The following is a 21,776-nucleotide window of genomic DNA, read 5'->3' as shown; positions in this document are numbered from 1 at the left end:
CATTAGGGCCAGCTAGGTATTGTTTGACTCATGTTTTCAGATTTAAGTTGTCATTTTGTTATCCTACCAAATACCAGAAGTCTGCAGAGTGAAAAACATTATTAAAAATTTCAATAGGGTTAGAACTTCAGAGTCAATATCAAACAGGTTTCTGTCAATTGTATAACTAGTGTACTATATTAAAATTGACAGCTGAGTGAGGAAGAAATCGGTCTTATTTTTTAAGTGAATAGTTCTTTTTATTACGATGGGGGAGGAAAGCTTATATATCACAGCTTACTGGACAGAAAATTAAGCCATCTGGCCTACCCAGATTTTATTTTCGCAAGCCAGAAAGAAAAGAAAGTATACACGGGCTGAGGCAGACTCTGGATCAATCGTCACTACTCGGACTGAGTACTCGCCCCTTTCCATAACCTGCAAGAAGACTCATCCCCCTATCGATGAATGTTATGTTTGAAAATATGACAAACCAATCAGAATGCGCGTATTATTTCACTTTCATCGTCAAAGAATCCCTCAGAAATAATTTTTGATTTAACATGTCTTTTACATCTAAAATATACCTAAGACACAGTTAAATGTGTTCAATCATACTGTATAATTTCACATGTCCAGATATTGTAGAATTTTCCTATTCGGAATATTCTATAAGTAATACGTTACCACTGTTATACCGAGGCTGTTGTCTCCCACAACTGCTGCTATAGCGAAATCTACCACAGAGATCTCAATTACCTCATGCAGCACGTGCGTAGCCACCTAGCTGCCATGTGACACCCTTCACTCTTGTCTCTTGCGAGAGCAAGTGCTCGGGGGACAGACGGGCGGGAAGCAGCCCAGTGGTAACGTATTACTTATAGAATATTCCGAATAGGAAAATTCTACAAATTACATTAAGTAATACGTTACCACTGTTATACCGAGGCTGACTACCACAGTAGGCGGTGGGGAGCACCTACAACCCGAATCCTGACTGCTAGCGTTCCTTCCGACCAGCGGAAGTAAACACCAAGGCGGAAGCACTCGATGCGCATGCACCTAGCTAGGCGTTACCCTATAGGAATACCAAAGCACTGTCAAGCGCATACCGTAAGGCTCAATCGTCATTGCCAAAACGATTGGTGACTCCAAACGGCCCCACTGGATAGGTATTTCATCGCCGCAGCGGATGAGAACACTGTATCCGCGTGAGCTTAATCTTAGATCAGGTTAAACAGTCGAAAAGAGGGAAATTAATTTCATTCAGACCGTATATCCCAGAGCAAGCCTACTTAAAGTATGCATTAGGCGCGTGACGTAATTCCAGTATTTGTAAGCATGCATCACAAGGTTGGGATACACGACAGACAATTAAATACATAATTGTCAAAATACAAATAAGGACAAAGCACACAAAAAGCCGCCCTCACCTGTGGTGTGAGTGCGCTGGTTTGCGGGACCCCAACTCCTGTACCCACGGCAGTGGGAACATTGGAGACGACCCAGATTGACCACCGTGCAAGGTCTGACGCCTGAGGAGTTCGGAATTGCGCTGGGCACACCCCTTAGGTGCCCGCTTGCGCCGCGATCCGCGGGCCAAGACGGTGCACACTCCCCACGACGGCATCAGCGACCTGTCTGAGGTAATGATTGGCAAACACCGAGTCAGAACGCCAGTAACAACCTCGTAATATTCTGCGAACAGAGATATTCGAGTGTAGGGCAAATGTTGCCGCTAGCGCCCTGATCTCGTGCGGGTTTGACCCCGCTACCGGTAACCCCCGAGACCGGTACGCCAGATTGATGACAGAACGAAGCCACAACGCAATCGAGTTGCGAGTTATGTCAACCGTGCAATTAGGGTTACACGATATGAACAGACGGTCACGCCCTTGTCTACGTTCATTCGAAGCCTTAAGATAATACTTAAGGGCCCTAACCGGACACAGCGCTCTGTCCTCAGTATCAGCAGGATGTAAGATTTCTTTGAGTGATCTTACAGTGAATTCTCTCTCCGTTTGCCCGATTCTCGGCGACGAAGCCCATGAGCAGGCCCAGGCGGACCGCTCCTTCGTCACCCCTATCGAATCGTACCTTGGCGACATCGAGTGCATGAATTTCGGATACACGTGCCGCCGTGGCAAAGGAGAGGAGAAATGCTGTTTTCCAAGTCACATGCCGGAACGAAGCACTATGCAAGGGTTCATACGGAGCTTCCGTAAGTGATTGCAACACTAGGGAAAGATCCCAGGCCGGTGCCCGAAGGCGGCCCTTCTTAAGATCGTGCTGTTTGAAACCCTTGATAATACCCCGTATCACCGGCTCTTTGGAGAGACTGGTACCCATAGCAACGTCCCGTACCGTAGCAACGGACGAGACATAGTTGGCAATGGAACCCCCGGAGAGTTTCCGGGTCTCTCGCAAGTGAGACATGAAACGAGCAATATCCTGCACAGATACCTTATCTGGCGAATGAATGTGATGTTTACAACACCACCTCGTGAAAATAACCCAACGTGCATTATACACCTTCTGGGTAGAATCACGATGCATACTAACGTATGCCCGAGACGCCCGGCGAGAAAAACCTTTACTCCTCAGACGCTCGGTGACAACATCCACGCGTGCAGATTGAACTGCCCTGCGTTTGGATGAAGCTGACGGGTGTGAGGGTGGATCAAGAGATCCGGTCTCACAGGCAGTGGAAGTGGCGACTGCGTGACCTGGGTCAGCAAGTCGGGGTACCACGATCTGTTCGGCCACATGGGCGCGATCAGTAACATTCGACAGCGAACTCCTCGAAGCCGGCTTAGAATGTGTGGTATCAACGCTGTCGGCGGGTAAGCATAAGCGTCCAAGCCCGTCCAGTCTAACGCGAGAGCATCGTGATCGATGGCCCTCGGGTCCGGGACTGGTGATACAAACAACGGGAGTTGACTGTTGAACCGCGTTGCGAACAGGTCGACCATCGGACGACCCAAACGTTCGCACAGCCACTGAAACACTACTGGGTTCAGCATCCACTCTGTGGGGCTCGGATCCTGAGGCCTCGATAGAGCGCACACCTAGGATGTGACGGGCGCGTATCTGGCACGGGACACTGTCCACCAGAGCGTAAAACTCGAACGTGAGATCGAGTAGCGAGTGACTGTGGGTTCCCCCCAGTTTGTTCACATAGGACACTACCGTCGTGTTGTCTGTCGCCAGCATGAGCCGGGCGTCGACGAGACGATGCTTCCAGTGATTGACTGCGTTGATCACTGCCTTGAACTCGAGACAATTGATGTGAAGACCTAGTTCGTCTACGCACCACAGCCCCGAGCTCACCTCCCCCTCTAGATGGGCGCCCCAGCCCACTAGAGAGGCGTCTGTATACAGGGTCAACGTGGCCCGGTAGGGCCGCATAGAGACTCCTGATACGACATTGTAAGGGACCGTCCACCACTCCAGATGCGGTCGGAGCCGATCCGGGAGGGCGACGGTCGCACTGTTCACCTCCGTAGCTAACAACTGGATTAAAAACCGTTGCAGCGGGCGGAGTTGGAGCCGACCCCGTTCGGTGCAGGCCTGGGCTGATACAAGTAGCCCTAACAGCTGTTCCCAAAAGTGAACAGTCTGTTGCACCGCTAAGACTTTGGCAATCATCGCCTGAATTTTGTGCCACCGGTCTGGGGGGACAAAGAGGTGATGGGACACCGTGTTGAACCGACCTCCGATGAACTGCAAGTTCTGAGAAAGGGTTAACTCGCTCTTGGGGAGATTGACAATCCACCCCAAATGCTCCAAGAGCCGACGTGCGAAAACGAGATGGCGTGACAGGGTGTCCGTCATTCGATTTGCTACTAGCGAGTCGTCCAGGTACGCGAAGTACCGGACACCCCTCCGGTGGAGGAACCCCACTATGGGGGTGGTTAACCGGGTGAACAGCCAGGGAGCGGATGAAAGACCGAATGGGAGTACAACCCATTCGTAGTGCCTGCCTTGAAAGACAAACCTGAGATACTTGTGATGAACCGGGTGAATCGGAACATGCAGATAAGCATCCTTCAGGTCGATCGAAGCGAGCCAGTCGGCCGGCATGATCAGTGCTTTCAGGTCCGCCAAGCTCAACATTCTGAACTTGGGCGGCTTGCGCAGGTAGAACTCGTTGAACGATTTCAAGTTGTGAATCATTCTGAGTTCGGCACTGTCCTTCTTGGGAACTAGAAATATCCTGGAGTAAAACCCCGGTGTTATTTCTGGTAGAGCTAACTCCCGAACTGCCCTCTTCTCCACCAACCTGCCGATGGCATCGGCGAGGAAGGGAAGATCGGTTTCCGAATAGAAACCTGCCGACGGGGCAACTGTGAGCGGCGGATTCTCTTTGAGATCGAGCCGATAGCCGTACCGAATCGTGTTGACCACCCACGGGTCGTCGAACACTTGTTCCCAATTCTCCCAGTAAGTCTGGAGTCTGGCTCCCACTGGGGAAGGAAAGGGGGGCCTGACAGGCTGCGGCAGGCGCAACTGTTCAGGGCCAAGTGACTCGGGTTCGCCTTAGGGCCAACCAAAGTTGGCGCTGTCGGCATACGAACCCCTCCAATGAGAGTCACCTGGAGGGGCCCTTGCCGTCCTTAGACGACTTGGGCTTCCCCCAGTTCCCCGTCTTCCCGCGAAAGGGCAGCTGATTGCCCATACCGGAGCCCTCAGGGCGGGGCTACTTCCCAGAGGAAGAAGAACCCGACCCCTTAGACCTACCGGCCGCAGCAGCCTGGGGCGCGCTGCGGTTAGGAGCGGCACCCAGGCGCCTATGCAGGGACCCAACAAGAGCAAGTGTGTGCCGAGAGTCCTCGGCAACGTACTCCAGGGAAGCATTTAAACTGAGCAGGCAGTTGTAAATGCGCTGGTCACGGTCCGTGGGAGAACCTTCGACCAGACTGGCCGCTGCAGGCAAGTAAGTGTCTCCGTGAGACATGGAGAGCCGAGCGAGGGCGTCCAGCTGGTGCAAGGTAGCTTGCGTTACCGTAGCAGCCGGTGGGGCACGGACACCCAACCGCTCAACATGGGCCTCCGCGGTAGGACCAGCCTCGGGAAAGGCAAGGTCATGTACCGGGAATAAACCCTTTCTCCACGACGTCGGAGGCAACGGGAGACCCCGACCGGAGGCCGCCGCGAAGGCGTTCTCCAAGGAAGGCTTGATACCGCGCAGCAAGGTTGATGCGGGGAAAGCCATGTCGGAAGACTCATCGTATACCTCGGAGGAACCCACAGTCGTGGATTCCCCGCGGTACCGGCCGGGGCATGTCCTCAAAGAGGTCATAAACCATGGCCACGCGGTCCTTAACCGATAGCGGGAGCAACGGTTCGGGGGAAGGACCGGTGACCACGGGAGCCGCCGCCGTACCGGTGGACCCCGCGGCCACCAAAGTGGCCGGGGACGGAACAGCCAGCGGCCTATCCTGAGATAAGGCCGCCAGCTTGGAGTCCACAAGTTATGCAAGTAATGCAGCGACGGAATCCCCGGACAGCCCACGGGCCGCCAAGGGATCCGCCGCAGCCGTGGTGGTGGTACCCGCAAGGGGACCCCGACCGGACGAGCCGGCCACCACAGGGGTGGAAACGGACTGCACATACAGCCGGTAGCGCTCGCTTGCGGCACACCCCGCAGCTCCTGGTTGCGGGGGTAGAGGGGGTGGAGGACGGCGAAACATCCATGTCAGACATTTTGTTTGTACTATGAACAAAGAGCAAAACATGGTTACAACACACGCACCACAAATAGTCACAAACGAGTATTTTCACAAGAAAATAAACGAGCAATGGGAATATAGAACATACACATATAACATATAGAGGAATAAGTGATGTAAAAACCCCAAGATATACTAGAACAGGGGAACGTAAGACGCAACGTGCATACGAGACACCCCCCAAGTATATAGAAAAAAAGGGCGGGAAAAATATTTCCTTTTGGCGGGAAAAATATTTCCAAGCGTAGTTACAGCAATCGCCCCGTAAAAGCACAGTTTATTAGAGAGAATAAACAGTAATAAATATCACCGAATGGTCGGAGAAACAGGAACGCTTGAGCAGTTTATTGTACGTCTTGCAAGAGCAAGCGAAGAGACAAGAGTGAAGGGTGTCACATGGCAGCTAGGTGGCTACGCACGTGCTGCATGAGGTAATTGAGATCTCTGTGGTACATTTCGCTATAGCAGCAGTTGTGGGAGACAACAGCCTCGGTATAACAGTGGTAACGTATTACTTAATGTAATTGCTATAAATTGCATCTGAAATATATGAGGAAAGATATGTGAACCATAACGCAATGAGTTGACAATTGTATAGGAAGGCCCGTTTACGGTAAGATGGAAGCCGGTTGCAAAAATGGCCATGAGAGGGGCATGAGTCGCTATTCGGCTTGTCACAGAATAACATGATTTGGTCACGAATGACTCTGGATGTGCATAAACAGATGCTGATATAGGTAGAAGCAGCTTGGGAATAAGCAGGACTACATAACTGAACCTTGGTGGGTAACCTCATTATCACCTGGATGGGCAGATATTAAAGGAGCTTCTACAATAACATCTTGGAAAAGAACACATAATACCTTGACAATGATTATATAGATTTATATAAATTCATATTCTTTCACAAACTTTCACAAACTTTTGGCCTCCCAGCCTTCTTCAGAAACACTCTTTTAGTTTAGCACTACGTCGCTAGATATGCCTGGTGAAGGTCAGGAGGCTAATGAAACGTTGAGATTACGATTTTCTATTGCTTCAGGCGTTATATTTATGCAGCCTATAGTTTGAGTCCCGTGGGTCAATAAAACAACTTTCACGTTACGATTGAACTCAACCGTTCTTTCAAATACAGGAAGAGAGCCTTGTGGAACATTGCCCCAGTTTCACAGCCTTCAAGTTATAAACTGAACATCCCCAGCAATTCCTATAAGTACTGTTATATGATTAAAGAAACATAATATTTGAACTGTTAGAAGGATATTTCATTGTTCTCTTGGATTCAAAGAATGACAGGGATACTTAACAAGGGTATTACATTTACCAAATTAAGAAATCATGTTCTTCTTTTGAGAATTTAAAGCATGAATTGATTTGTACAAGTTACTAAAATGTTGACAAGAGATAGGACATGCATTTATTGATCTCTGCAGTGCATTATCACTGTTACCAAGTAACTCCCTATCAGTAGTATCTTAGTAGTGTTGTAGAACAATGTTTCATTAAAGCAAAAGAAGACAACTAAAATAACATGGTATTATTCTAACCCTTTGGTGACTCACGGACGTATATACATCTTTGGGTGACTCAAAGGATACACATCTTTTATTTCTATAAGGGAACAGACATACTGTAATCTCATTAAAATCTTATAAAAAATCTGAAGACATCTCATTACAAGTCACGGCGGAACGACCTTTCACAAACTTCCACAGACCAATGAAATGATAAACAAAAAGTTGACATAAGCCAATCAGAAAGCAGCTTTCTTGAGGTATATGGCTTGAGTTTGAAACTGTAACCGTCCACTCCAGACTACGCTTTGAAAAATATTTTGACAAAGTTCTCGATTCAAAATTTGAAAAACTAAACAAAAGAACATTCAGGAATGTCTAACACATGGCCTAGACTTAGGTTAAGCAAAGTTTCTTCCATGACTGTTGTTCAGGACACACATTCTGAATGTCTCTTTCCTGGTGGCGTAAGCGATGCTCTGATTGGTCCGATGAAAGGTTGTTCTGACGTGCCCCGTAACGATGTCCCGAGTGTCCTGAGATTTTTGTAGAGCAGTTGAGAACTAACAACTGGTTGAGTGAGATTGAGAAATAATGCAGCAGAAGTTTCAAACTGTTCAAAATCCTTCAAAATTAAATCTGTTCCACGGAACAGTACCAAGCTGTAATTTCACCAGCATGAATTAGTTCTCATCTGTAAAGGGCACAGGCTCTAGAAGCTGCGGGCACAGGCTCTAGAAGCTGCGAGCACAGGCTCTAGAAGCTGCGGGCACAGGCTCTAGAAGCTGCAGGCACAGGCTCTAGAAGCTGCGGGCACTGGCTCTAGAAGCTGCGAGCACAGGCTCTAGAAGCTGCGGGCACAGGTTCTAGAAGCTGCGGGCACAGGCTCTAGAAGCTGTAGGCCCTGACTAAACTCTTTGGGCCCTCATTTAAAAAACGCAAGCAGCATATTGTGACAAATACATAAAAACGAATTTGATGCAGGCCATACCAATTTGATACTAGGGGCCTGACAAAATCTACCCGCCACGGAGCTTCGGCACGCCCTTATTTCAGACACTGCCTGGAACACTATATGTTATATGTATCAACTAGCTTCAGTCAAGAACAGGCTGTTACTGTATAGGTGTCACAACCAACAGACAAAGACAGTCTGTGACTTAAGCCACTGTTCCACAGCAAACCAGTAAGCTTAGCTAATGAATGTCCATACCTTAAAACCAAAAACTATTGAAAATGGTCTCAAGTCTGGGCGAGCAGATTGAAAATATTTTGTCACAGACTGCAATTATAAAGTGAAGCAACTACATAGACACCATCACCACAAGCTGCAAAGATTACAAGCTAATTGCATTTCATAGAGCTTCCCACCAAGTGCTAATCAGAAACTAGATTATTCATGTAAACATGCAAACCGTCTTCATGAGTGAGTGTTGTCAGGCTGACGAAGGGAATCCTCTACAGGTGTACAAAGTCGGAGTGGGAGTTCCTCTACAGGTGCACAAAGTCGGAGTATGAGGGCCTCTACAGGTGCACAAAGTCGGAGTATAAGGGCCTCTACAGGTGCACAAAGTCGGAGTATGAGGGCCTCTACAGGTGCACAAAGTTGGAGTGGGAGGGCCTCTAAAGGTTACAAAGTCGGAGTGGGAGTTCCTCCACAGGTGGACAAAGTCGGAGTAGGAGGGCCTCTACAGGTGCACAAAATCGGAGTAGGAGTTCCTCTACAGGTGCATAAAGTTGGAGTGGGAGGGCCTCTAAAGGTTACAAAGTCGGAGTGGGAGGGCTTCAACAGGTGTACAAAGTCGGAGTAGGAGGGCTTCTAAAGGTGCACAAAGTCGGAGTGGGAGGTTCTCTACAGGTGCATAAAGTTGGAGTGGGAGGGCCTCTATAGGTGCATAAAGTTGGAGTGGGAGGTTCTCTACAGGTGCACATAGTTGGAGTGGGAGGGCCTCTACAGGTGCATAAAGTTGGAGTGGGAGGTTCTTTACAGGTGCACAAAGTTGGAGTGGGAGGGCCTCTACAGGTGCATAAAGTTGGAGTGGGAGGTTCTCTACAGGTGCACAAAGTTGGAGTGGGAGGGCCTCTACAGGTGCACAAAGTTGGAGTGGAAGGGCCTCTACAGGTGCATAAAGTTGGAGTGGGAGGGCCTCTACAGGTGCATTAAGTTTGAGTGGGAGGGCCACTAAAGGTGCAGAAAGTTGGAGTGGGAGGGCAGGTAGAACCAGACAATCCAGTGATTGACATGAGCACTGATCCACGAAATTGGGATATGATGACATGGATCAACCAAGTCAGTGAGCCTATCAACCTGATCCCATTAGTTGCCTCACGACAAGCATAGTCGCCTTTTACGGCAGGCATGGGTTGCTGAAGACCCATTCTACCCCGGATCTGGAGAGAGAGTGACCCAGTGATAGTGACACAGTGTGTGTCAGCTAGATCACTGCAGCCTGCATTATGCATGTTGTGACCGAGGCCTTAAGTGACTCTGAGAGTGGTGTTTAAAATCCAGTTAACAAGAAAAAGCATGAGTCTATCGAGAGATTCAAGTTACCGGTGATCTTATGATTGTTGTTTAATGCCACACTCAGCAATGTTCCAACTATATGACAGCAGGCTGTAAAATAGTCTGGACCAGGCAAGCCAACGATTGACAGTAAATATATCATGAGCAAGGTCCAATGTTGTTTGGGTACGATGACAAGACAAGAACCAAGTCGACAAGACTGAACATCTCACCAATTAAATGCTTAACATCAAAAGTATAGGTTGCTGGGGACGAATGCTGACCTGGAATATCCACAGGGGGAGGGGAAAGGAGATGTATGGAGCCTGTCACAAGATTTCACAAATATCACAACAGTCATTCAAACCCATTTTCCGAAATGGTAAAGTGACTGAGGTTGCACATTGTGGTAACAAGGGTAAAGGCATCATGCTGACATAAGCATCATAATCAGTGAGATAAAAACACACACAATCAGCAGATCCTGGTAGCGAAGGCACACAACTCTGCACAGTTGACCTGTGAGGGTTAAAGAGTTGAAGTGACTGTCAGCAATGTGCCAGTTATGTCATAGGCTCCTGGTCAATCTATCAGGTAAGGGCCAGGAATCAATGGTTGATAACATGATCAACAATTCCACTAGGGCTCCTGTGAAATGACACATGATCATTTGGGGCACACAATGTTACTCCCCAAACTCGTTTTAACAATATCTACAATATCTGGGGACGTACATATTCTAGCGTGAAACGGCCAGTGAAGTAAGCTATACACACAATCTGCAGTTAGGGCATCTATAAGCAAGAGAGAGAGAGAGAGAGAGAGGGAGAGAGGGAGAGAGTGAGTGAGTGAGTGAGGGAGGGAGGGAGGGAGGGAGGGAGGGAAAGGCTAATAAAGCAGAGACATCGTGTCTACATACCTGCTCAGTCATCTTCTGACATCCAGAAAGCAAGCAACATACAATCTCATCAATCACAACATACCAAGCATATTTTGTAATGTAGGAAAAAGAGAGAATCAAATTGTTTATTTTTTGTTACAGTTCTAGCATGTCTAGTAACTATGGTAACAGGGGTCTCTGCAGGTTGATTCTTAGTTGACCAATATTATCTTTAGGATATTTATGACTTTTCATCATTATGTATTATTGGAGAAAACAGAAATCAAGTACACAGAGATATCAAGATTGGGTCATATTTTCATTCAAAGATCTTATCGCAATTTTCATGCACAAAAAATGCATTTAAAGACTTTCAAACAGTGGCAAATACTATCACTCACCATCTTCTAGGTTAATATTGTCTGTATTTGTCAATGGCGACGCCCTCCCTGTCATAATCTCCACCAGTCCCGGAGACCCGTCGCCCGTACTGCTAGTATGCTTGTTGTCAGGCCCGTCTCCACTTTCAGCCTTGACCTCTCCCTCGATTTGAGTATTACCATCCTCCACTGCTTCTCTCCCTTTGTCCTCCAAAGAATCTATTACAACAGCACTGTCCATGTCTCTAGAACATTCTACAGATATAGGTTGATCACAGGAATTTGAGTTGGCTGGTTCGGTTTGGTTATTGGTTTCTACAGCTGAGTTAGTTTCCTCTCCATTTGGAAGTAAAGTCTCACTTGAAACATCTGGTTCACAATGGTTTTGTGTGGTCTCAGCTGGATCAAACTGATTCTGCTCTGGCTCGAACTGGGACTGACTAGTTGCATCTGGTTCTGGTTCTCCCATATCCAGCATGCTTGGATCGAAGGAACCAATATTTGACATTACATCGCTAGAAAATGAGACGAAACAGATGGTATAATTAGAGATATTTCAAATCATTTTATCAAATAGAAAAAATAAATTCAAGTTCGTTTTCATCAAAGAAACGGTGCCGAATTCATCATTCTTGTTGTAAGCATAAACAGTATAGAAAGGATGCTGAAACTAAGACATGAAACAATTGGCTCTGGTAGAAACCAGGAATAAACCACATACTATTCACTACTCTGTATGGGAGCAGGCAGCTGATCTTGTGATACTTGTTGTTGCTGTTGCTGCTGTTGTTTTTGTTGTTGCTGCTGCTGCTGCTGTTGTTGTTGTTGTTGTTGTTGTTGTTGTTGCTGCTGCTGCTGTTGTTGTTGCTGCTGCTGCTGCTGCGGTTCTGGCTGTGGTTCTGGGTCTACTTCTGGGATGGTCATGTTGAGGTATTCCGACGTCATCAGCAGATCTGTCGTCACTCGAAGATGGGGAAGGTTGTTCAGCAGTGAGGAAAGCAGTACTTGGACGGGTTTTTCCTAATATAGAAAACATTTCTTAATGTCTTTCCTGGATGTAACAGTACTTGTCTTGATAGTAAGGTCCCAGCATACTTAAGAAATAAACAATGAGTCGGAGTTGTTCATCGTACAATAAAACACTGCAGGGAGAATAAACCATGAGGGGCACAGTGTTTTATTGGGTTAAGTTCGGTATTTCCCACATACTCTCACAATCCTCTTGTCAATTATCTGTACCTTTTCTCCAAATACCGTACTGTACTTCTATCCCTCGTTAACCAGTATCTCTATCCCTCGTTAACCTGTGCTTCTATCCCTCGTTAGCCTGTATCTCTATCTCTCATTAACCTGTGCTTCTATCCCTCGTTAACCTGTACTTCTATCCCTCGTTAACCTGTACTTCTATCCCTCGTTAACCTGTACTTCTATCCCTCGTTAACCTGTACTTCTATTCCTCGTTAACCTGTTCTTCTATCCCTTGTTAACCTGTACTTCTATCCCTCGTTAACCTGTCCCTCTATTCCTCATTAACCTGTACTTCTATCCCTCGTTAACCTGTACTTCTATCCCTCGTTAACCTGTGCTTCTATCCCTTGTTAACCTGTACTTCTATCCCTCGTTAACCTGTCACTCTATTCCTCGTTAACCTGTACTTCTATCCCTTGTTAACCAGTATCTCTATCTCTTGTTAACCTGTACATCTATCCTCATTAACCAGTATCTCTATCTCTCGTTAACCTGTGCTTCTATTCCTTGTTAACCTGTGCTTCTATCCCTCGTTAACCTGTACTTCTATCTCTCGTTAACCTGTCCCTCTATCTCTCGTTAACCAGTATCTCTATCTCTTGTTAACCTGTGCTTCTATTCCTTGTTAACCTGTACTTCTATCCTCGTTAACCTGTACTTTTTATCCCTTGTTAACCTGTACTTCTATCCTCATTAACCTGTACATCTATACTCGTTAACCTGTACATTTACCCTTGTGTTGTACTGATATTTCAGCTTACAAACCGCCGTCATATAGCTGGAATATTGCTGAGTCCGGCGTTAAACAACAAACAAACAAACAAACAAAAGCTTACAAGAGGCACGCCAGTGAAGTCCGGGGCATCAGCCTTGATACCGAAGTGGACATCAGGATAGTAAAGCTGAAATGTTAAATATTGCACCTTTATCAAAATCAGGACTTAATAAGAAATAAGCAATCTTAGTGAGATCATAAGTTGAATAACCCCCTACTGCCCAAAAAATCAAAGACCTTGCAGCCTTGGAGGCAACATTGCAACCAGCATCAGAATGTTTGGCCACATTAAACTGAGAGTGACCAAGTCACTGTCTTTGACAGTGATACTTGCCAAAGGTAATGTTTTGCATGGCAATAGCTCTCTCTTTCTCTCCCTCGTGTGTGCGTGCGTGTGTGCGTGCGTGTGTGAGTGTGAGAATATATATTTCAGTTTACATACCCATAGCAACAGCAAGCCAAGGTTGAACATATCGGTCGCTGGGAAGACATCTTTCAGCATTGCATTTTTCAACTCCGGTGCCATGAACGCCATCCCTGACGTTGTAGAGTACTTCTTTCTGCTGCGTTCTTTCTACAAATCAAACATACTGTCTTACCAGACAGTGGACCAATGGCCAACATGGTTAAACAATGTCTGCCTTAGTGCAAGAGCATGGCCCTTATCTCCAAAGGATGAGCAACCTGTCTGCTTGATATGGGGAGAAATGCAAAAGTGTCACTGGTCGAAAATGTTTAACACTTTAGTGAAAGCCATGAACCATGAATATAGTGCAGACAGACAGAGGACAAATTTTTGTAACTACAGTAGATATGTCTACTGATAAATAGCCGTGACATACCACAATGAGTCCTGTATTCGATCAAGTGATGAAATGTTATGCATAGATTTGCATAAGTAAACAGTTGATAGGGTGTGGACTATGAGATTTTCAAATACCGCAATAATATAGATTCACACTATTTGAAGTTGAAGTTCAGTCCAAAGATTTTGTAAACCAACCAAAAAAACAATAGGCCTCAACATCGTCCGTGCAATGTAATTAAACAGCTGCCATCTCACCATTGTTTGCGAAAAGTCAGGATGCATCAGTACAGCCATGCCATCCTCCTCTCTGATGAGAATGTTCTGCGGAGTTACCTCCCCATGGACTATGTTGTTTGCATGGAGACTCTGAAGAGCTTTAGCCAAACACCTCATGATCATCTGTATGGTCTGGGAAAAAAAAGATTGTCACCATTAGCTTCATAACTTTTAAATATTCCTTTTTCTTCCGTCAGAGGATGCTTGATCTGAAGTTCTTTTGAAAGAAACAAAAGTAACACGAAAATGTCCTCTGAAGACGAATTCCATGAATGTTCGCCTACTCAGAACTTTTGTGTCCAGAGTTTAATCAGGACAGTTGTCAGTTTGAACAAACTCATGCCGATAATAAACAGGATGTCATACATTCCACAAACAATGCCTAGTTAAACTGTGAACATATCAAACTCTTTTAAAGCAAATGTGAACCATTATTTTAAGAGAAATACAAAAAAACATTTAAAAAACCCGAGAAAATGTTCAAGTGTGTCTATACATGTCAAACTTGAGCAAACAGATGAGGAAGGTGTTTTGTGGGGTACACCGACACAGTGATGAAGTTACTGCTGGAATGTATGTCTGATGCACAGCCTACCTTTCTGTGAGGTTTCTTGCCCCTGTGGACCATACTAGACAATGTTTCCCCATTCTTTGCTGTGCAAACGTATGCATGACGAGCATTCTGAAACAATAAGGAAGAGTAACGTAACAATTTAGTGATCCTGTAACAATGAAGCACAGTATTGTAACAATTTAGTGATTCTGTAACAATGAAGCATATAACATCTTCAGTGTTTCTGTAACAATGAAGCACAGTATTGTAACAATTTAGTGATCCTGTAACAATGAAGCACAGTATTGTAACAATTTAGTGATTCTGTAACAATGAAGCATATAACATCTTCAGTGTTTCTGTAACAATAAAGCCCAGTATTGTAACAATTTAGTGATTCTGTAACAATGAAGCATATAACATCTTCAGTGTTTCTGTAACAATGAAGCACAGTATTGTAACAATTTAGTGATTCTGTACACAATGAAGCACAGTATTGTAACAATTTAGTGATCCTGTAACAATGAAACACAGTATTGTAACAATTTAGTGATTCTGTAACAATGAAGCACTTTATTGTAACAATTTAGTGATTCTGTAACAATGAAGCACAGTATTGTAACAATTTAGTGATTCTGTAGCAATGAAGCACAGTATTGTAACAATTTAGTGATTCTGTAACAATGAAGCACAGAATTGTAACAATTGTAACATCATGGACAGGTTCAATCCTAAGGGCAGTTAGAGTTCTGAAGCAGACATGAAACAGCGATAGAAATTAACAGGTTTAGCCCACGAGTCCTCATAATAACATATAGCAAAACCCTTAAAAGGGGCAAATGTCTACTAGTCCTTAGGATACCTTTACTATTGGGCAGTTTGGCAAGGACTATAGGACTAGTGCCAAATTCTAACGCTGTAAAATGTTTCATATGTGGGCTGTTCTAGCTCACAGCATAGAACAGAATACATTCAATATTGAAAGCTTCAGTTTGTGCCCAAAACAAGAAACTACTGCCATGACTGTCATCCAGCAATAATTTTCAACTATTGCAAGGTGAGCAGAATGGATTAGGCATTAAAGACTAATGGCCATTCTCCTACCCAGAGTTCCATACGACCAGCATAGTACCGATTCTATCAATGTTTCAACTTTACCTTATCGAAAAAGACAGACATGATAGATTGTACATTCTCCTGCTTAGCCATGGAGTACGCCATGGCCTGCCGGACACAATCATCCTTGTCTAGACGATCACCGTCGGACAACAAGTGCTCCTGAAACAGTTGAGAACATGGGTATTAGTAAACATAAGAAAATAACACCTGTATATGTTGACCTGAAAATACTAACCTGTAGTCCTGACCATCAAAACAGCAAGAACACAAACATATGGTGCAGAGATAGGAAGAGTGTTCTCACCCGTATGAACACAGGCTTCCTCAAGAAGGTGGACATGTAGAACCCCTGACTGGCTCCCTCTACTTGCGTCAGGTCGAAATGTTCAATCTCCTGGCTGGGTTTCACCAGGCCATTAAACTCCTGCAAAGACATAGGATGGTGTTGAACACACAGGTTAAACACAGTAATCATGCTTTACATAAAACAACTTGTAAACATCTTCCTACTTATCACAGACATGTTTACGTGTTCACATAGCATCACAAAACTAAAACAGTGCTACAAGTTCTCTTCTTGAAATACTTTCAAAGGGCTGGTGGATTACGCCAAGCTTGATATTTCAGTTTCAATGTAAGGACAATTTATTCATATGTTATTGCTAACAATGTTTATATTATCAGTTTAACTGTGGGGTGAACTATTTATAAATAATGTCAAAAAGGTAGTTCATGTGCAACTTGCTGGAGTTTTCACCAGTGTATTCAGATGATGAAGGCGACAGTTTTGGAAGACACTGCCCACTCACCAAGTGTATGTCAATACCCAACTCGGGGTGAATCTTCATCAGCTCAGGGAAATGAGCATCAGCAATCTTGGACAAGTCAGTCTGGAAATGAAACCAGTGTGCAAAGACATATTTGTTTGTTTATGAGTTGTTTAACGCCGCACTCTGCAATATTCCAGCTATATGACGGCCGTCTGGCAATAATCAAGTCTGAACCAAAGAATCCAGTGATTGACATCATGAGCACACAATTTGGATACGATGACATGCATCAACGAAGTCAGCGAGCCTGACCTTAGTCTCCTCATACGAGCAGCATAGTCGCCTTTTATGGCAAGCATGGCTTGCTGAAGAACTATTCTATACTGACAACTCCAACTGGATGTCTTACAAGTATGCTATTATTACTGATATTATGCATGATGCCACAAGTTCAGACATACACACAGGGGACAGACTTTAATGTAAGTTTGCCATTTATACTTATCCCCTATTAAGATATTGAAATGAGTGAGTGAGTGAGTTGCGGTTAACGCCGCTTTTAACAGTATTCCAGTTATATCGTGGCGTGTCAGCTTAACGTGGGAGGAAAGCCCAAAATGATGTAGGTCTCAGACTTTTACCACTTCAGTGAAACCCACGAGCACGGGTATGGTGCTGACAAACCTAGAAACATAATCGGGGCGAACCGGGATTCGAACCCCCAATCATAGGTTTCTGGCGTGCCCAAGGGATGCAAATCTGCACAGCGAATCGCGGCGCCTTAGATGACTGGGCCACCCGTGCCCCAGGATTCAAAAATGATATTGAAATGAAGGCTTTAAGATGCCTTGATATTCTGCGCCTTAGATGACTGGGCCACCCGTACCCCAGGATTCAAAAATGATATTGAAATGAAGGCTTTAAGATGCCTTGATATTCTAATCCTGTACAACATGTGCACAGTGATGATATTTTGCAGGTGCCCTCCCTGTGTCCCCCCTCACCACCAGACCGTCCTCGATGCTGAGTGCCTGGTGTATCTCCGTTCTGATGGCACTGATGTCCTTCTTGATCTCATCCAACTCCCTTGAGTCACCCTCGTTCTGTTAGCAAAGAAAAATGGTTCATTAACTAAAATCGTTTGCTTTTCCGACATGCTAATTTTGGATGGGTGTAGTGTACATAATGTCTTGTTTTATAAATGTTCTTGGCCAACATGCAGGGAATTATTGCATAATAATACTGAATGTATCATGAGACACCCTTAACCCTAGTTACATTTTTATCTATATAAATGTTACATCAACAAAATATTAACAATAACAATAAGTCATTTGTGGAGTATTTGTCCGAGAAAGAACAGTGAGTGAGTATGGTTTTATGCCACTTTTAGCAATATTCCAGCAATATCACGGCGGGGGACACTAGATATGGGCTTCACACATTGTACCCATGTCTTAGGCTAACGAGCAATGCTTTAACCACTAGGCTAAGAACAGCTCTGACATGTGGTTCAGTGGTATATGTGCCTGAGGAAGAGAGTCGTTAGCCAAGTCTTAAAGGAAGAATAAACCCTGATCAGTGTGTAGCATTAATTACCTGATAACATTGATAGTGACATTACTCACTTAAGAATGTGTTCGTTTGTACATAAATACAACAAACCAATGAATGTACAATCAATGACATGCCTCTTCTAAATCCTGTCTGTCGGCAACCCTGTGCCGGAGCTTTGACCGCAAACCCCGAAGTGTTTTGCGAATTCCTAGAAGTTCCTCTGTACATGGTTTATCCTCAAGCCATGGTTCACACTCCGTCTTCATCGTGCGGAACTCGGTCAGGAGATGTTGGTAGTTGTCGATGTTGGACACCTCAGACTGCAGCTCTTTGTACAGGGACTGGACCAGTGCAGCCAGGAAGGCGCCCTCAGAACTCCGCTCCTGACAACAGAGTGAGTGAGTGAGTGAGTGAGTGAGTGAGTGAGTGAGTGAGTGTGTTTATCACTGCAGCCAGCAATATGTCCAATGCAAGACAACTTTACAACATCAAAACAAAGTCCTATGCTTCCAGCAACCATAAAATGATAAGTGCTTCCAGTATAATATCCTTGAATTCTATGTCAGTTTGAACCAATCACATGCTTGATTGTCTTGTAAAGATGATGCTAGCTCTACCAAACATGTCATACAGAGAGGGTTCGTTCATTACACAAAGACGCAGAAGATTCCAGTGACCTTAGTCTTTATGAAGGTCTATGAACTTGATGACGACCTTGACCCTTGACATGACGTTTGCCAACACGACTACCCTGGGCTATAAAGGAGATATACACGATATGATATCCCTGAGATATTGGTCCAACATATGGATTCAAAAATGAAACTGCATATGCTTCTTATTGAAAAAAGGTATTTTGCGAAAATGGCAAACATATTTTGAATAATGGCATTTGTTTGTTTACTTGTTTTTGAACGCTGCAATCAGCAATATTCCAGCTATATGACGGCGGTCTGTAAATAATCGGGTCTCTCCCAGACAATCCAGTGATTGACCTCATGAGCATTGCTCCACACAATTTGGACACGATGTCATGCATCAACCAAGTCAGCGAGCCTGACCACCGATCCCGTTAGCCGCCTCTTACAACAAGCATAGTCGCCTTTTACCGCAAGCATGGGTTGCTGAAGACCTATTCTACCCCGGATCTTCACGGGTCAAAAGAATGACATTCAATGTGACCTTGACATATGTGAAGGTCAATCACATGCTAAGACTGGCCCCTGCCACAAGGATGACATATACCAAGTTTCATTGACATACAGTAAATGCTTCATGAGTTGTCATTTAAATGAACTTTTCTTCAGGCTATGACCCCGAGTATGACCTTGACCCTACTGGTCAAGGGAGCTATATGACAGGATATCCCTTGTACTTCCAAGCATGGCATGGTTTCAAAAACAAAGTGTGGCAAAGGCAGTTTTCAAATTCAGACAAAACCTTAAAGCATTCCAATTTACATGGGGCTGTTTAAACAGAAATAATGAATGAGCAAGGAAACAAATAGAGAATCTCACCGGAGTGTCTTTTGATATCAAATACACAAGTTAATAAAAGCGGAAAAATTCCGAGGCTTGTCGAGGATTTTTGCCACTTTTATCAACGAGTGTTGATATATTTGATATCAAAAGACACTCGGGTGAGATTTTATTTATCATCCAACATCATTCTTTCAACTTTTTCAATTTGTAGACAGTAATTAGAAGTGTCTTCAGTGTAAAAAGTACTGCAAACAGTTTCAGTAGCAGAGCCATTAGTGATGTCATTTGATTGTGACATCATGGTAACCAGTGACGTCACAATGGTCTGCAAAGCATTGTGATGTAATTTCATCGGAGCGATATCTACAGTGTAGACCTATATCTACTGTGTAGATATCGCTTGATCTCATCCAAGCGATATCTCTTGCGGGAGCCAGTTTTGGATGATAAATAGCTTTATTCTTTGCCATAGTACCATAACACTACTGCAGGGCTCGATTTGAGGAACTTGAAATAACTTGCACCAGCTGCATGTCGACATGAAAACCAAGTTTCACCAAACAAAACCAAGCTACATCATGGTCCTCTAAATTTAACAAAGTTTAAACATTGGTCGGTCTGCTGCAAGTGTCACATAAATTAATGATGCACTGCTGTAAAACGGAACAGGAACACATGCACATAATCTTGAAGTACCCACAATGTGATAAAGCCAGCCCAAGAAAGCATAATAAATCACACGTAACACAGGGATTAGTGATGTAAATAAACTTTAGAGGTATTGAGAGTGTTCAAAGGATGGATATTCTGTGGACAAGTAAGGATAGTCTGACATGAATTTAATCTTTATAAGAGTGTTCTGACATGGTGCATGTAGACATGAATGTTACGTTGCATTTTTTCAATAATAGGTTGCACTTGTGCATGTTTTGTAAAGTGTAAATCGTGAAATTAATGTGTCTCCAAAAGAATGCAACCACTGGAGCCTAGCCAAAAATGCGACTCAATATGAATGCGACACCCCCTCCGCTTACTTACTTACTTACGTTTGGAGATTTAACGTGCGCTTTCCGACTGGAGCGTATTTCGCACACGGGCCCGGTCGGGCCATTTAGCGTGGTTTTGAAGGGAAAATAAAGGTGTTGCAACCAGGGGGGGGTTTTAGTGGTTGCTTATATAAGTTTTGGAGATATTGAAATTTGGAATGCATGCCTAGGGGTGTGGTAGTGTACTAAGGGAGTGTGTTGGTGTGTGTTTGTTTGTTTATGTGGTGTGGTTGAGTGTTTTTAGATGCGGATCATTAGATTGGTTTTAGTTAAGTATACGCCTAGTGCTTTAAATTTTATTATATTGTTATGTGGATTTAGGATTGATTCTAGGGTTATGGCTTTATCTAGTTTTAGATTTGTTTGGAGTGTTGCTCGGTGGGTTTGGTAGTGCGTGCAGTGTAAGAGTGCATGTTCTATTGTTTCCAGGTGTGGGCAGTGTGGGCATTTTCCGGTTGCGTGTTTTTTTATTTTTAGGAGTTGACTGTTTAGTTTAGTGTGACCTGTTTGGAGTTTGGTGATTATTCTATCAATTTTCTTGGATGGATGGAGGATTTTAGGTTTGGTTAGAGGTTTTTTGAGGATTTTGATTATCTGTGTGTTTGTTTTTAGGTATGTCTTATGCCATTTTTGGGAGATTTTACGTTTGTTAATGCTTTTGATCTCTGCTTTAGATATTGGTAGATTAAGGCTTATTTCAGGAATTTTGAGGGATTTTTTGGCGGCTTGATCGGCGTTTTCGCTTCCATATATTCCTACGTGGGCTGGGATCCAGATAAATGCTATTTGTTTGCCTGCCTCTGTTAAGTTATTTGCACTTTTGAGTATTTGGTTAATGAGTTTAGGGCGGTTTTTGGTGTTTTTATAGTGGCATTTCTCCTGTTAAGGCCTGAAGTGAAGTGAGAGAGGTGCCATGTTGGGAACGTGTGACTATTTTAAGAGCTTGGTATTGGATTGAGTCTAGTTTTTTGGTTAGGTTATTGCTAAGCGTATCATAGATCGCACATCCGTAATCTAATTTAGACCTAATTAGTGATGTGTAGAGAGAGAGTAGAGTATCTTTGGAGGCCCCCCAGTTGGAGCCGGTGAGGCATCTTAGTGCGTTTAGATCTTTGCTGCATTTAGTTGTTAAGTTTTTAACGTGGGCCTCCC

The 21,776-nt window shown here is 44.5% G+C and overlaps 1 protein-coding gene across 1 annotated transcript in view; it reads right to left on the bottom strand.

The window, feature by feature from the left end:
• LOC139467728 (serine/threonine-protein kinase 31-like) overlaps positions 1-21,776 on the bottom strand; it is a 34,328-nt gene that overhangs the window by 856 nt on the left and 11,696 nt on the right. Inside the window, exons 11-21 of the mRNA XM_071249238.1 lie at positions 18,232-18,480; positions 17,545-17,643; positions 16,580-16,660; positions 16,075-16,194; positions 15,810-15,929; positions 14,694-14,780; positions 14,078-14,230; positions 13,457-13,588; positions 13,076-13,141; positions 11,713-12,011; positions 11,013-11,506 (exon numbers count right to left, since the gene is read on the bottom strand). Of these exons, the coding sequence (XP_071105339.1) occupies positions 11,013-11,506; positions 11,713-12,011; positions 13,076-13,141; positions 13,457-13,588; positions 14,078-14,230; positions 14,694-14,780; positions 15,810-15,929; positions 16,075-16,194; positions 16,580-16,660; positions 17,545-17,643; positions 18,232-18,480 (1,900 nt within the window). The remainder of the gene's footprint in view (positions 1-11,012; positions 11,507-11,712; positions 12,012-13,075; positions 13,142-13,456; positions 13,589-14,077; positions 14,231-14,693; positions 14,781-15,809; positions 15,930-16,074; positions 16,195-16,579; positions 16,661-17,544; positions 17,644-18,231; positions 18,481-21,776) is intronic.

Source organism: Haliotis cracherodii, unplaced genomic scaffold, assembly GCF_022045235.1.
Source record: "Haliotis cracherodii isolate W230 unplaced genomic scaffold, xgHalCrac1.p SCAF_2, whole genome shotgun sequence".
NCBI classification, from domain to species: Eukaryota; Metazoa; Mollusca; class Gastropoda; order Lepetellida; family Haliotidae; genus Haliotis; species Haliotis cracherodii.
Note: the sequence above shows the minus strand (reverse complement) of the source record. Positions and strands in the feature narration are given on the sequence as shown.